Here is a 14592-nt window from a genome sequence, read left to right on the forward strand (position 1 = left end):
GCAGAGCCAGCCCTAGGCATAGGCAAACTAGGCAAATTGCCTAGGGCATTTGGCATGCCTAGGGGCACAAGCAGCTTCTGCTGATTAAAATTATATGCGGCATGCCTATATTCTATGTGTGACTGTGGCTGTATCTGCATACAAAATGTTACGTTACAGTTTATTCCTGGAAATCACTGCATTTCGTATGCAGATACAGCCACAGTGTATGTTTATAAGGACATTAATGAGGTGTGTCATATGTGTAAGGGGCATTACTGTGTGGGATTATGTGTATAAATGCATTATTAATGTGTGGCATTATGTGTTTAAGGTGTGTGGTGTAACGTATAGAAAGGGCACTACTGTGTGGTCTAATGTGAATAAAGAGCAAAAAAAGTGTGCCGAATGTGTGCACTGTTCCTATTTAAATTATAGGGGGTAGGAGCACAAAAAATGAGGACTGCTATGGGTGAGGGGTGATGGTGCTGGGATAGGGTGCAGGGTCAGAACTAGCGCCTGTGCTAGGGGGCACCAGACAAAATCTTGCCTAGGGCATCATATTGTTTAGGGCCAGCTCTGTGTATGGGTCAAAATAGTTGCATCTGCATGGGGGCAAATGTCTGCACTGGTAAACGGGAAGCATTATGGGGTACGAGCTTGTTTTATCTAGTACAGGAATACTTAAATGAGACAAAGTGATGGAGAGGGGCCATTTACTGGGGCGTATAGCCTTTTCCGGCCCACAGAAAGGGCCTTAAGATTGTCACCGCCTCTGAGGTCCTGGAGATCAGGACCTCTGTGGTTATTGTGGGATGTATTCTAATATTTCCATTTACAGTCCTGCAGAAAGTGCGTCTCTAGGTGCACTTCCACTGATGTAATAAAAACCTTCAAACATACAAAAGTTACATAGTTACATAGTTGGTGAGGTTGAAAAAAGACAAATGTCCATCGAGTTCAACCTGTATTATAAAATTAAATATCATTTAGAAGCTGTAACCTTGGATATTTCTATCAGTTAGGAATTTATCTAATCCATTTTTAAACTTATTCAGTGAATCCACCATTACTACCTACTCTGGTAGAGAATTCCAAATCCTTACTGCTCTTACTGTAAATAACCCTTTCCTTCGTTGTGTATGAATTTGTTTTTCTTCTAACCTCAGGGGGTGTCCTCGTGTCCTGTGTAGCGTTGTTTTTTTAATAAACAGATAATCTGATAAATCCTTGTATTGTCCCTTAATGTATTTATAAATATTAATAATGTCCCCTCTCAGCCGCCTCTTTTCCAGTGTAAACATATCTAACCTTGTGAGTCTTTCCTCATAATTCAGTGCCTCTAACCCCTTAACCAGTTTGGTGGCTCGCCTCTGAACCCTTTCTAGTTCCAAGATATCTTTTGTATAGTGCGGTGCCCAGAACTGTACACAATATTCCAGGTGCGGCCGTACCAATGATTTATACAGGGGCAGGATTACACTCATCCTTCGTCTCCACTCCCCGTTTTATGCAAGTTAACACCTTATTTGATTTTGTTGCTGCATTTTGACATTGCATACTGCTACTGAGTCTATTATCGATGAGCACACCCAAATTCTTTTCAACCACCATTATCCCTACATTTTCGCCATTTAGTTTACATGCTGCCCGATTATTCTTAATCCCAAAGTGCATAACTTAAAATTTTTCTATATTGAACCTCATTCTCCATTTGTCTGCCCAGACCTCCAGTCTGGATAAGTCATTCCGTAGAGACTCAACATCGTTATCTGAATTAATTACTCGACACAGTTTAGTATCGTCTGCGAAAATTTACACTGTGCTTTCTACGCCCACTCCTAGGTCATTAATGAATATGTTAAACAGCAATGGCCCGAGTACTGAACCCTGCGGTATTCCACTAAGCACTGAGGCCCATTCAGAGAACTTCCCATTAATCACCACTCGCTGTTCCCTGTTGTACTGCCAATTACTTACCCAAGTACAATAGTGTTACCCACCCCAAGCTCTAATCATTTTGAAAATTAGTCTCTTATGTGGCAATGTGTCAAAGGCCTTAGCAAAGTCCAGAAAGACCATATCCACTGCTTTATCCTGATCAATATTTTTTCTCACTTTCTCGTAGAAGCATATTAAGTTAGTTTGACATGACCTGTCCTTCACAAAATCATGTTGATTCCTATTAATAACTTTGGAGGTATCTAAGTACTCCAGTATACTATCCCTTAATATACCTTCCAGTATTTTCCCAACTATAGATGTCAAACTTACTGGTCTATAGTTGCCAGGATGAGTTTTAATTCCCTTTTTAAATATTGGGACTACCTCTGCTGTACCCCAGTCCTTCGGTATCATTCTTGATGTAATTGACCTCACTGAAAATCAAATATAGGGGTCTAGATATCTCTGCGTTAAGTTCCATAAGAACCCTGGGGTGTAGTCCATCCGGCCCAGGAGATTTATTTCGCTTAATTTTACTTAGTCTCTCCCATACTACATCCTCGTTTAACCATGTACTTAGTAAGGGGTCATTTTTATCGCTGATGTTGTGCACTACTCCCGTCAACTGGTCCTCTCGTGAATACTAATGAAAATAATTTATTCAAGAAATCTGCTTTTTCCCTATCATCATTAATCAAGACATCTAACTCACCCTTTAGTAGTACAATATTTTCCTTTTTTTATCCTTTTACCGTTTATATAGTTATAGAACTTTTGGGGGTTTGTTTTACTTTCCTTTGCAATTTGTTTTTCATTTTCTATTTTGGCTGCTCTGATTTCTTTTGTTACATTCCCTGTAGAACTGGAATGATTCTGCCTTCCTGTCAAACTTAAATACTTATTAATACCCCTTTTCCACTAGCTCAAAAAACACGGGTAAATGCACGGGGGCGCGCATTTACCCGTGTTTTTGGCAAGTGGAAAAGGGTAAACCCGGATCAAGTGACCCGTGAATCCTACCCGGCTATTTACCTGGGTAGGACACGGGAATGATCCGGGTAGGGTGTAGTGTAAACGGGAGCCGTGTCGATGCGACACGGCTCCCGTTTACACTGTATGGATGGGCGGCGCTGGGAGATCATGTGATCTCCCTGCGCCGCCGCTGCCGTGTAGCTAGAAGCGTCACCAACCCGGCATATGCCGGGTTGTGACTGCTAATGGGAAAGGGACCGAGCACGGGTCGCAGCAGGGGGCAGCTCCCGTGTCAGGCTCCCGGCTGCGACCCGTGCTCGTAGGTGTAAAAGGGGTATAAACCACATCAGTTTGAATTTTCTACTCCTGCTTTTGTTTACAATCGGGATAAACAATTGAGTGTACTTATTGAGTTCAGTTGTAAAAAACATCCCACATTTCAGCTGTATTCTTACCATGAAACAACATTTCCCAATTGATGTCCTTCATTGCTTGTTTCAGCAAGTTGAAGTTAGCTTTTCTAAAGTTAAAAGTCTTAGTTAGACCCTTATAGTGTTGTTTTTGGAAGCTGATATCAAATGTGATCATGTTATGATCGCAATTTCCCAAGGTCTCCCCTACTTTAGCACTTGTTATTATCTCCGTATTATTAGTTAGTTCACAGGTTCTCAAACTCGGTCCTCAGGACCCCACACAGTGCATGTTTTGCAGGTCTCCTCACAGAATCACAAGTGAAATAATTAGCTCCACCTGTAGACCCTTTAAAATGTGTCAGTGAGTAATTAATACACCTGTGCACCTGCTGGGTTACCTGCAAAACATGCACTGTGTGGGGTCCAGAGGACCGAGTTTGAGAACCTATGAGTTAGTTAGTACTAGGTCCAGTATTGTCCTTTGTCTAGTTGGTTCCTCGATTACCTGGGACAAGTAATGATCTTTTAGTATGTTTAAGAATCTGTTTCCCCTAGCTGTATTTACTGTTTCAGTATTCCAATTTATGTCCGGGTAATTAAAGTCCCCTATGATAAAAACCTTCCCCAGTCCTGCAGCTCTTTCAATTTGCTGCAAGAGATGTAATTTGTCAGACACACTAATATCTGGCGGTTTGTAGCATGTCCCTATATAAAGCTTTTTTGTATCTTTACACCTACTCAAAATCTCAACCCATAATGACTCCACGTTATCACCAGTCCCCTCATAAATTACCTCCTTTACATAAGGTTCTAAAAATGGCTTAACGTAAAGACAAACACCCCCTCCTTTTTTATTAGTCCTATCTCTCCTGAAGAGGGTGTACCCCTCCATCTTTGATGGCCAGTCGTGAGAATTGTCCCACACAAAAGTGACACATGTAAAAAAATGTCCCCATGCACCTGACTCTAATAATTAACTTAGGCCATAAAATTGAGGCTACGCCAGGCAGAAATTTAGGAGGAAGATGAAAAAGTCAAAAAGAATAAAGGAATTATCCTGACGTGATAGCAAATTGGACTTCGATGCTAAATCTTTACTAATTCCACCCAGTGCATATTCCAGAGCGTTGGGGAGACTGCGATTAGCAGGGTTGTTTCCAAAGGCCATGAAATAGGTGTACACCTTGATCTGAGCTACAGGGAGAAGAAGGTGACATAACCAGGTATTGTGGGTCTGCATTTAAAAAAATAAGATTTTACTTACCGATAAATCTATTTCTCGGAGTCCGTAGTGGATGCTGGGGTTCCTGAAAGGACCATGGGGAATAGCGGCTCCGCAGGAGACAGGGCACAAAAAGTAAAGCTTTTCCAGATCAGGTGGTGTGCACTGGCTCCTCCCCCTATGACCCTCCTCCAGACTCCAGTTAGGTACTGTGCCCGGACGAGCGTACACAATAAGGGAGGATTTTGAATCCCGGGTAAGACTCATACCAGCCACACCAATCACACCGTACAACCTGTGATCTAAACCCAGTTAACAGTATGATAACAGCGGAGCCTCTGAAAGATGGCTTCCTTCAACAATAACCCGAATTAGTTAACAATAACTATGTACAATTTATGCAGATAATCCGCACTTGGGATGGGCGCCCAGCATCCACTACGGACTCCGAGAAATAGATTTATCGGTAAGTAAAATCTTATTTTCTCTATCGTCCTAGTGGATGCTGGGGTTCCTGAAAGGACCATGGGGATTATACCAAAGCTCCCAAACGGGCGGGAGAGTGCGGATGACTCTGCAGCACCGAATGAGAGAACTCCAGGTCCTCCTTAGCCAGAGTATCAAATTTGTAAAATTTTACAAACGTGTTCTCCCCTGACCACGTAGCTGCTCGGCAAAGTTGTAATGCCGAGACCCCTCGGGCAGCCGCCCAAGGTGAGCCCACCTTCCTTGTGGAGTGGGCCTTTACAGATTTAGGCTGTGGCAGGCCTGCCACAGAATGTGCAAGTTGGATTGTGCTACAGATCCAACGAGCAATCGTCTGCTTAGACGCAGGAGCACCCATCTTGTTGGGTGCATACAATATAAACAACGAGTCAGATTTTCTGACTCCAGCTGTCCTTGCAATATATATTTTTAATGCTCTGACAACGTCCAGTAACTTGGAGTCCTCCAAGTCACTTGTAGCCGCAGGCACTACAATAGGCTGGTTCAGATGAAATGCTGACACCACCTTAGGGAGAAAATGCGGACGAGTCCGCAGTTCTGCCCTGTCCGAATGGAAAATCAGATATGGGCTTTTGTAAGATAAAGCTGCCAATTCTGATACTCTCCTGGCAGAAGCCAGGGCTAGAAGCATGGTCACTTTCCAAGTGAGATATTTCAAATCCACCTTTTTTAGTGGTTCAAACCAATGAGATTTTAGAAAGTCCAAAACCACATTGAGATCCCACGGTGCCACTGGAGGCACCACAGGAGGCTGTATATGCAGCACTCCCTTAACAAAGGTCTGGACTTCAGGGACTGAAGCCAATTCTTTTTGAAAGAAAATCGACAGGGCCGAAATTTGAACCTTAATAGATCCCAATTTGAGACCCATAGACAATCCTGATTGCAGGAAATGTAGGAATCGACCCAGTTGAAATTCCTCCGTCGGAGCACTCCGATCTTCGCACCACGCAACATATTTTCGCCAAATTCGGTGATAATGTTGCACGGTTACTTCCTTCCTTGCTTTAATCAAAGTAGGAATGACTTCTTCCGGCATGCCTTTTTCCTTTAGGATCCGGCGTTCAACCGCCATGCCGTCAAACGCAGCCGCGGTAAGTCTTGAAACAGACAGGGACCCTGCTGAAGCAAGTCCCTCCTTAGAGGTAGAGGCCACGGATCTTCCGTGATCATCTCTTGAAGTTCCGGGTACCAAGTCCTTCTTGGCCAATCCGGAACCACTAGTATCGTTCTTACGCCTCTTTGCCGTATAATTCTCAATACTTTTGGTATGAGAGGCAGAGGAGGAAACACATACACCGACTGGTACACCCAAGGCGTTACCAGCGCGTCCACAGCTATTGCCTGCGGATCTCTTGACCTGGCGCAATACCTGTCCAGTTTTTTGTTGAGGCGAGACGCCATCATGTCCACCATTGGTCTTTCCCAACGGGTTACCAGCATGTGGAAGACTTCTGGATGAAGTCCCCACTCTCCCGGGTGAAGATCGTGTCTGCTGAGGAAGTCTGCTTCCCAGTTGTCCACTCCCGGGATGAACACTGCTGACAGTGCTATCACATGATTCTCTGCCCAGCGAAGAATCCTTGCAGCTTCTGCCATTGCACTCCTGCTTCTTGTGCCGCCCTGTCTGTTCACATGGGCGACTGCCGTGATGTTGTCCGACTGGATCAACACCGGTTTTCCCTGAAGCAGAGGTTCTGCCTGGCTTAGAGCATTGTATATTGCTCTTAGTTCCAGAATGTTTATGTGAAGAGACGTTTCCAGACTCGTCCATACTCCCTGGAAGTTTCTTCCTTGTGTGACTGCTCCCCAGCCTCTCAGGCTGGCGTCCGTGGTCACCAGGATCCAATCCTGTATGCCGAATCTGCGGCCCTCCAATAGATGAGGACTCTGCAACCACCACAGAAGAGACACCCTTGTCCTTGGAGACAGGGTTATCCGTAGGTGCATCTGAAGATGCGACCCTGACCATTTGTCCAACAGATCCCTTTGGAAAATTCTTGCGTGGAATCTGCCGAATGGAATTGCTTCGTAAGAAGCCACCATTTTTCCCAGGACTCTTGTGCATTGATGTACAGACACCTTTCCTGGTTTTAGGAGGTTCCTGACAAGCTCGGATAACTCCTTGGCTTTTTCCTCCGGGAGAAAAACCTTTTTCTGAACCGTGTCCAGAATCATCCCTAGGAACAGCAGCCGAGTTGTCGGCATTAACTGGGATTTTGGAATATTCAGAATCCACCCGTGCTGTTTTAGCACTTCTTGAGACAGTGCTAATCCCATCTCTAGCTGTTCTCTGGACCTTGCCCTTATTAGGAGATCGTCCAAGTATGGGATAATTAATATGCCTTTTCTTCGAAGAAGAATCATCATCTCGGCCATTACCTTTGTAAAGATCCGAGGTGCCGTGGACAATCCGAACGGCAGCGTCTGAAACTGATAGTGACAGTTTTGTACAACGAACCTGAGGTACCCCTGGTGTGAGGGGTAAATTGGAACGTGGAGATACGCATCCTTGATGTCCAAGGATACCATAAAGTCCCCCTCTTCCAGGTTCGCTATCACTGCTCTGAGTGACTCCATCTTGAACTTGAACTTCTTTATGTACAGGTTCAAGGACTTCAGATTTAGAATAGGCCTTACCGAGCCATCCGGCTTCGGTACCACAAAAAGAGTGGAATAATACCCCTTCCCTTGTTGTAGAAGAGGTACCTTGACTATCACCTGCTGAGAGTACAGCTTGTGAATGGCTTCCAAAACCGTCTCCCTTTCGGAGGGGGACGTTGGTAAAGCAGACTTCAGGAAACGGCGAGGTGGATCTGTCTCTAATTCCAACCTGTACCCTTGAGATATTATCTGCAGGATCCAGGGATCTACCTGCGAGTGAGCCCACTGCGCGCTGTAATTTTTGAGACGACCGCCCACCGTCCCCGAGTCCGCTTGAGAAGCCCCAGCGTCATGCTGAGGCTTTTGTAGAAGCCGGGGAGGGCTTCTGTTCCTGGGAAGGAGCTGCGTGTTGCTGTCTCTTCCCTCGACCTCTGCCTCGTGGCAGATATGAATAGCCCTTTGCTCTCTTATTTTTAAAGGAACGAAAGGGCTGCGGTTGAAAAGTCGGTGCCTTTTTATGTTGGGGAGTGACTTGAGGTAGAAAGGTGGATTTCCCGGCTGTAGCCGTGGCCACCAAATCTGATAGACCGACTCCAAATAACTCCTCCCCTTTATACGGCAAAACTTCCATATGCCGTTTTGAATCCGCATCGCCTGTCCACTGTCGCGTCCATAAAGCTCTTCTGGCCGAAATGGACATAGCACTTACCCGTGATGCCAGTGTGCAGATATGCCTCTGTGCATCACGCATATAAAGAAATGCATCCTTTATTTGTTCTAACGACAGTAAAATATTGTCCCTGTCCAGGGTATCAATATTTTCAATCAGGGACTCTGACCAAACTACCCCAGCACTGCACATCCAGGCAGTCGCTACAGCTGGTCGTAGTATAACACCTGCATGTGTGTATATACTTTTTTGGATATTTTCCATCCTCCTATCTGATGGATCTTTAAGTGCGGCCGTCTCAGGAGAGGGTAACGCCACTTGTTTAGATAAGCGTGTTAGCGCCTTGTCCACCCTAGGAGGTGTTTCCCAGCGCTCCCTAACCTCTGGCGGGAAAGGGTATAATGCCAATAATTTCTTTGAAATTATCAGCTTTTTATCAGGGGCAACCCACGCTTCATTACACACGTCATTTAATTCTTCTGATTCAGGAAAAACTATAGGTAGTTTTTTCACACCCCACATAATACCCTGTTTAGTGGTACCTGTAGTATCAGCTAAATGTAACGCCTCCTTCATTGCCAAAATCATATAACGTGTGGCCCTACTGGAAAATACGGTTGATTCGTCACCGTCACCACTGGAGTCAGTGCCTGTGTCTGGGTCTGTGTCGACCGACTGAGGCAAAGGGCGTTTCACAGCCCCTGACGGTGTTTGAGTCGCCTGGACAGGCACTAATTGATTGTCCGGCCGCCTCATGTCGTCAAACGACTGCTTTAGCGTGTTGACACTATCCCGTAGTTCCATAAATAAAGGCATCCATTCTGGTGTCGACTCCCTAGGGGGTGACATCCTCATATTTGGCAATTGCTCCGCCTCCACACCAATATCGTCCTCATACATGTCGACACACACGTACCGACACACAGCAGACACACAGGGAATGCTCCTAACGAAGACAGGACCCACTAGCCCTTTGGGGAGACAGAGGGAGAGTTTGCCAGCACACACCAAAAGCGCTATATGTATATCAGGGATAGCCTTATAATAAGTGCTCCCTTATAGCTGCTTTGTTATATCAAAATATCGCCATAAATTTGCCCCCCCCTCTCTGTTTTACCCTGTTTCTGTAGTGCAGTGCAGGGGAGAGACTTGGGAGCCGTCCTGACCAGCGGAGCTGTGAGAGGAAATGGCGCCGTGTGCTGAGGAGATAGGCCCCGCCCCTTTTCCGGCGGGCTCGTCTCCCGCTATTTAGTGAATCCAGGCAGGGGTTAAATATCTCCATATAGCCTCTGGGGGCTATATGTGAGGTATTTTTAGCCTTTATATAGGTTACATTTGCCTCCCAGGGCGCCCCCCCCCAGCGCCCTGCACCCTCAGTGACTGCGTGTGAAGTGTGCTGAGAGGAAAATGGCGCACAGCTGCAGTGCTGTGCGCTACCTTTAGAAGACTGCAGGAGTCTTCAGCCGCCGATTCTGGACCTCTTCTGACTTCAGCATCTGCAAGGGGGCCGGCGGCGCGGCTCCGGTGACCATCCAGGCTGTACCTGTGATCGTCCCTCTGGAGCTGATGTCCAGTAGCCAAGAAGCCAATCCATCCTGCACGCAGGTGAGTTGACTCCTTCTCCCCTCAGTCCCTCGCTGCAGTGATCCTGTTGCCAGCAGGAATCACTGTAAAATAAAAAACCTAGCTAAACTTTTTCTAAGCAGCTCTTTAGGAGAGCCACCTAGATTGCACCCTTCTCGGCCGGGCACAAAAATCTAACTGGAGTCTGGAGGAGGGTCATAGGGGGAGGAGCCAGTGCACACCACCTGATCTGGAAAAGCTTTACTTTTTGTGCCCTGTCTCCTGCGGAGCCGCTATTCCCCATGGTCCTTTCAGGAACCCCAGCATCCACTAGGACGATAGAGAAATATCCTTTGTTAAAACGGTTTTTGTGGACTATGGTGGTTGAGCACCCTATTAAACCCTCATATAAAGGTTTCATTTATATTCAGTGTTTCTCACTTTTAAGTGCATTAACGTCCAATAGCTACGGTCATTATATGAGATCAATACATACACTGGAGTGTCGCCTGTGTACAGATCCCTTTACATTTCCCAGTACGTGTGTGTAAAAGGGGGCGCAGACATCGCCCATCAGCTCTCGCAGAACTTTGGCCACATCATAGAGCTTGAAGTCTCGTCCTTTGCCTACAGTGTCCACCGGAATGTATTCCTGATGCTGGGATCCTTTGTTAGACTCTCTGTGTTCTTCGTGCTTGCGCTGGAGTAACTGGCAGAGGACAGTGTTATCTAGCACCGAGCTGTATAACTCCTCCAGCTGGCCATAGGTCAGATAGTCCACAATATTCAATCCACTGTCTACGAAGAGCTTCACAAAACTGGGTTTATCGTTCACCAGGGCGTCAGTCATCGTGTCCTCGAGATCACAAGCCTATGGTGATACAGAAAGCAGAGTTATCACATTCTACTCTTTATTGTTTTATATTTATTTTATTATTACACAAGCAAAGTGAGATCATGACCAAACTTTCAGGACAATCTTCTATCCACTTTCACTATTGAGTAGAACAAACATTATGGATGCAATCATATGCAAATAAGCTGACGAATCATTGGAGCAATCAGAACGATGTATCTTGTTACAGCGGGTCTATGTACTAAGGGGTCTGAGGGAGTCATTCAGACCTGATCGCTCGCTAGCAGTTTTTTGCAGTCCTGCGATCAGATAGTCGCCGCCTACAGGGGAGTGTATTTTAGCTGTGCAAGTGTGCACTGCGCTGATAATAATCGCATATGTATTAACATATGCATTTAGTATCGCAAAGGGCAGTTCTCCCGATAAGAGCAGCCCTTTGCGATGGTCGCTGGTCCCTTGACTTCCGTGTTTATGACCAAAGAGTCCATCTTTGCATGCTCGGAGTGACACGCTGGGGGATGCTGGGAGGGAGTCTTTTAACTTGGTGAAAAAATAGACTTCATCCCAATGTTTCGGATATGGGTAGCAGTTGATTTACCGACGGACACAATGGCGACGGTCAAAATCCCGACAGCCTTTCACCTACAGTCAAAATACCAACATTCATTCAGCCAGAATACCGACATCTGAAATACCAACATGTCAAAATGCAGACATGCGTTTTTAAGGAATTTTTGCCCAAAAACAGACTTGTTCATACTTTACCATCCCAGTGGACCTGGAGGGGGAATATAATGGTGTGCCGAGCGCAGCAAGCCATGCGAGGGGACGCAGTGCACTTACACGTGCCCATGTCGACATTGACACCCCCTCAGAAAAAGTAATGTCGGTATTTTGACATGTTGGCATTTCAAATGTCGGTATTCTATGTCAGCATTTTGAATATGTTGGCATAACAAATATTGCTATTTTGACCGTGTCTGTATTTTGACTGTAGGTCAATAGCAGTCGGGATATATATATATAATTCCAAATTAGGGGAGCACTCACCAGTCTTCCCTTCCCCCTCCCCCCCCCCTCCCCTTCCTTACCCTCCCTTCCCTACTCTTGCCCTGTGATTGATAATTGTTAGTGCAAAGTGCCAAAAGTTAATATGTTTTTTATTTCATTATTTACAAATTCTTCTAGTAACATGCTTATTTGTTTGTAATATAAAGCACTTATGGTCGCATTTTATCTCTCTAATGCAGCTGCTGATCGTAACTTTTTAACTTCATTTTAATACTAATTCTGTCTCACATGAGTTAGCTACACCTTTGCTGGGTACTGCATGCAAATACATGCCTCCATTCACTTTATTTTTCTACTTCACTGACAGGCTTTCCCGGCGCCTGCTACTTTATGTACACGTTGCTTAGCAACGCAACACGTCACTGGTGAGCCGCTCACGTGACTCACCCGGAAGTCCCAGTCACAGACGCCGGGAACACCTCTCTCCTGTACTCCACGCTATTTAACAGGTGAGTGTCTCTTGGTTTGGTTTGGTTCTTTATTTTCTGTTTTCCACAGCACCAGGGTTTACCCTACCTGATGAAAAGGCTGCCATGCCTTGAAACGTTGTAAGATACCTGCATTTTGTTTCTTTGGACACGATGTTACTTGTTGTCACTATGCTTTGAATACCAATTTTTTTTTGCATAAGTCCATGGAGTGCCGCCTCATTTCCTTTGCTGCTAACACCTGAGCCACAGGTGGGGAAGGATACCTCCACTGCATTACTATTAGGAGGGCACCCTGGCATTTATTCATTTTTTCTGAGTGCCGGATGTTTTCAGTTGTGTGTATATATATATATATATATATATATATATATAGTGATTAATCGCGCCCTGCGGGCAATCTTCACACCGTCGTAAGGGGCTACGCCCCCTTACCCCTTTGTCCACCCTTGTGGCGTGCAATATTTTTTATCATATGGAGTATTACGTCCAATCGTAATTGTGTGAGTGGTTAAATATTGCACAGACAAAGGGCGTGCAATGGTTAAAGGGTCGAAGCCCCTTGCAACGGCGTGAACAGCGCACGCAGGGCCTGATGAATCACCTAGTAGGTGCTTTGGTTGGGGGAGTGGCGGGTGCGGGGAAGACTTGGATGGGATCTGGGGAGGGCGCGGGAGGGGCAGTTGCGATAGTGCCGCAGGTGTGGGGAGGGGCTGGTGCGGTGGTGCCGCGGGTGGGGGAGGGTGCGTGGGTGCCGAGGCGGGGGTCCGGAGCCACCGCGGGTGGGGGAGGAGCAGTTGCGGGGGTGCCCCGGGTGGGGGAGGGGCGGATGAAGTGGTGCGGCGGGTGGGGGAGGGGGTCAGGAGCTACCGCGGGTGTGTGGGAGTGCCGCTGATGGGGCACGGAGGTATTGCGAGTGGGGGAGGGGCGGGTAATGCTTCTCCTCCTGTCAGCAGCTAAGCTGCTGTCCTCCCTTTGGCAGTGGCTCCCCCGGAGTCTCGCACAGCAGCCAAGCAGCCAGTCACTATTGTTAGAACCAGTGTCCCAACGCGCCGCATTACAGGGAAGAAGATGCACTCAATAAACTACAGCTCCCAGCAGCCCTAAGGGCAGGAATGCTTCGGCGCTAAGGGCTGCTGGGAGCTGTAGTTTTTTTTTAGTGCGTCTGCTTCCCTGTAATGTGGCGCGTTGGGACACTGGTACTAACAATAGAGACTGGCTGGCAGAACGGACTGACTCGCTGAATCAATGTAAAAGGTGAGAGTGCTGTGCAGTGTCAGTGAAACTGCAAACAGGCTCGGCGCTAGCTGCTCAGCAAAGGGATGCAGTGCAGGGAGGCACCAGGAAGGAGAGGCGTTCTCCCTGCTCCGCATCCCTGTGCTGAGCTGCTGCTGCTATCCCTGCTGCTGCTGCCGACTTCTGTCACACATGCAGAGGCTGGCAGCACAAAATCTCCTCTCCCCTGTGTGACATTCAGTGGCCGGGCAGGAGCCAAAGGGGGCGTGGCTAGATGGGAATAAGGGGCAGAGCTAGACTGGACCATGCTGCAGCAGGAGGATGAGCTGCTACAGCTTCGGCCAGCCAGACTTCATTAGGTAAGTGTCTGGAAAGAGAGTGAGTGTGTGTCAGGAGGGTCATGTTGGGAGGTATGGTACAGTGTCTGTGTATACTGTATATATGTGTGACTGTGTATGTGTGTAATGTATGTACAGTATGTATGTGTGTGTGTGTGTGTGTGTGTGTGTGTGTGTGTGTGTATATATATATATATATATATACACATATATATATATATATATAATATATGTGTGTATGTTGTGTGTGTATGTGTGACTGCGTCATAATGTGTGTAAGCATCACCTGTACAGGGGGGCTTTACGTGTGTAAGCCTCACTGCTACAGGAGGCGTTATGTGTGTAAGTGTCACTGCTACAGGAGGCGTTATGTGTGTAAGTGTCACTGCTACAGGAGGCGTTATGTGTGTAAGCGTCACTGGTACAGGGGGCGTTACGTGTGTAAGCGTCACTGCTACAGGGGGCGTCACTGCTACAGGGGGTGTTACTTGTGTAAGCGTCACTGCTACAGGGGGCGTTACGTGTCTAAGCGTCACTGGTACAGGGGGCGTTACGTGTGTAAGCGTCACCGCTACAGGGGGCGTTACGTGTGTAAGCGTCACTGCTACAGGGGGCGTCACTGCTACAGGGGGCGTTACGTGTGTAAGCATCACTGCTACAGGGGGCGTTACGTGTGTAAGCGTCACTGGTACAGGGGGTGTTACTTGTGTAAGCGTCACTGCTACAGGGGGCGTTACGTGTGTAAGCGTCACCGCTACAGGGGGCGTTACGTGTGTAAGCGTCACTGCT

The 14592-nt window shown here is 46.8% G+C and overlaps 1 protein-coding gene across 1 annotated transcript in view; it reads right to left on the reverse strand.

Annotated features, from left to right (window-relative positions):
* Positions 1 to 14592, reverse strand: part of TRPM4 (transient receptor potential cation channel subfamily M member 4) — a 211149-nt gene that overhangs the window by 53835 nt on the left and 142722 nt on the right. Inside the window, exon 11 of the mRNA XM_063942435.1 lies at positions 10371 to 10745. Coding sequence (XP_063798505.1) covers positions 10371 to 10745 — 375 coding nt within the window. The remainder of the gene's footprint in view (positions 1 to 10370; positions 10746 to 14592) is intronic.

The sequence above is a fragment of the Pseudophryne corroboree genome, chromosome 10, assembly GCF_028390025.1.
Source record: "Pseudophryne corroboree isolate aPseCor3 chromosome 10, aPseCor3.hap2, whole genome shotgun sequence".
Lineage (NCBI taxonomy): Eukaryota > Metazoa > Chordata > Amphibia > Anura > Myobatrachidae > Pseudophryne > Pseudophryne corroboree.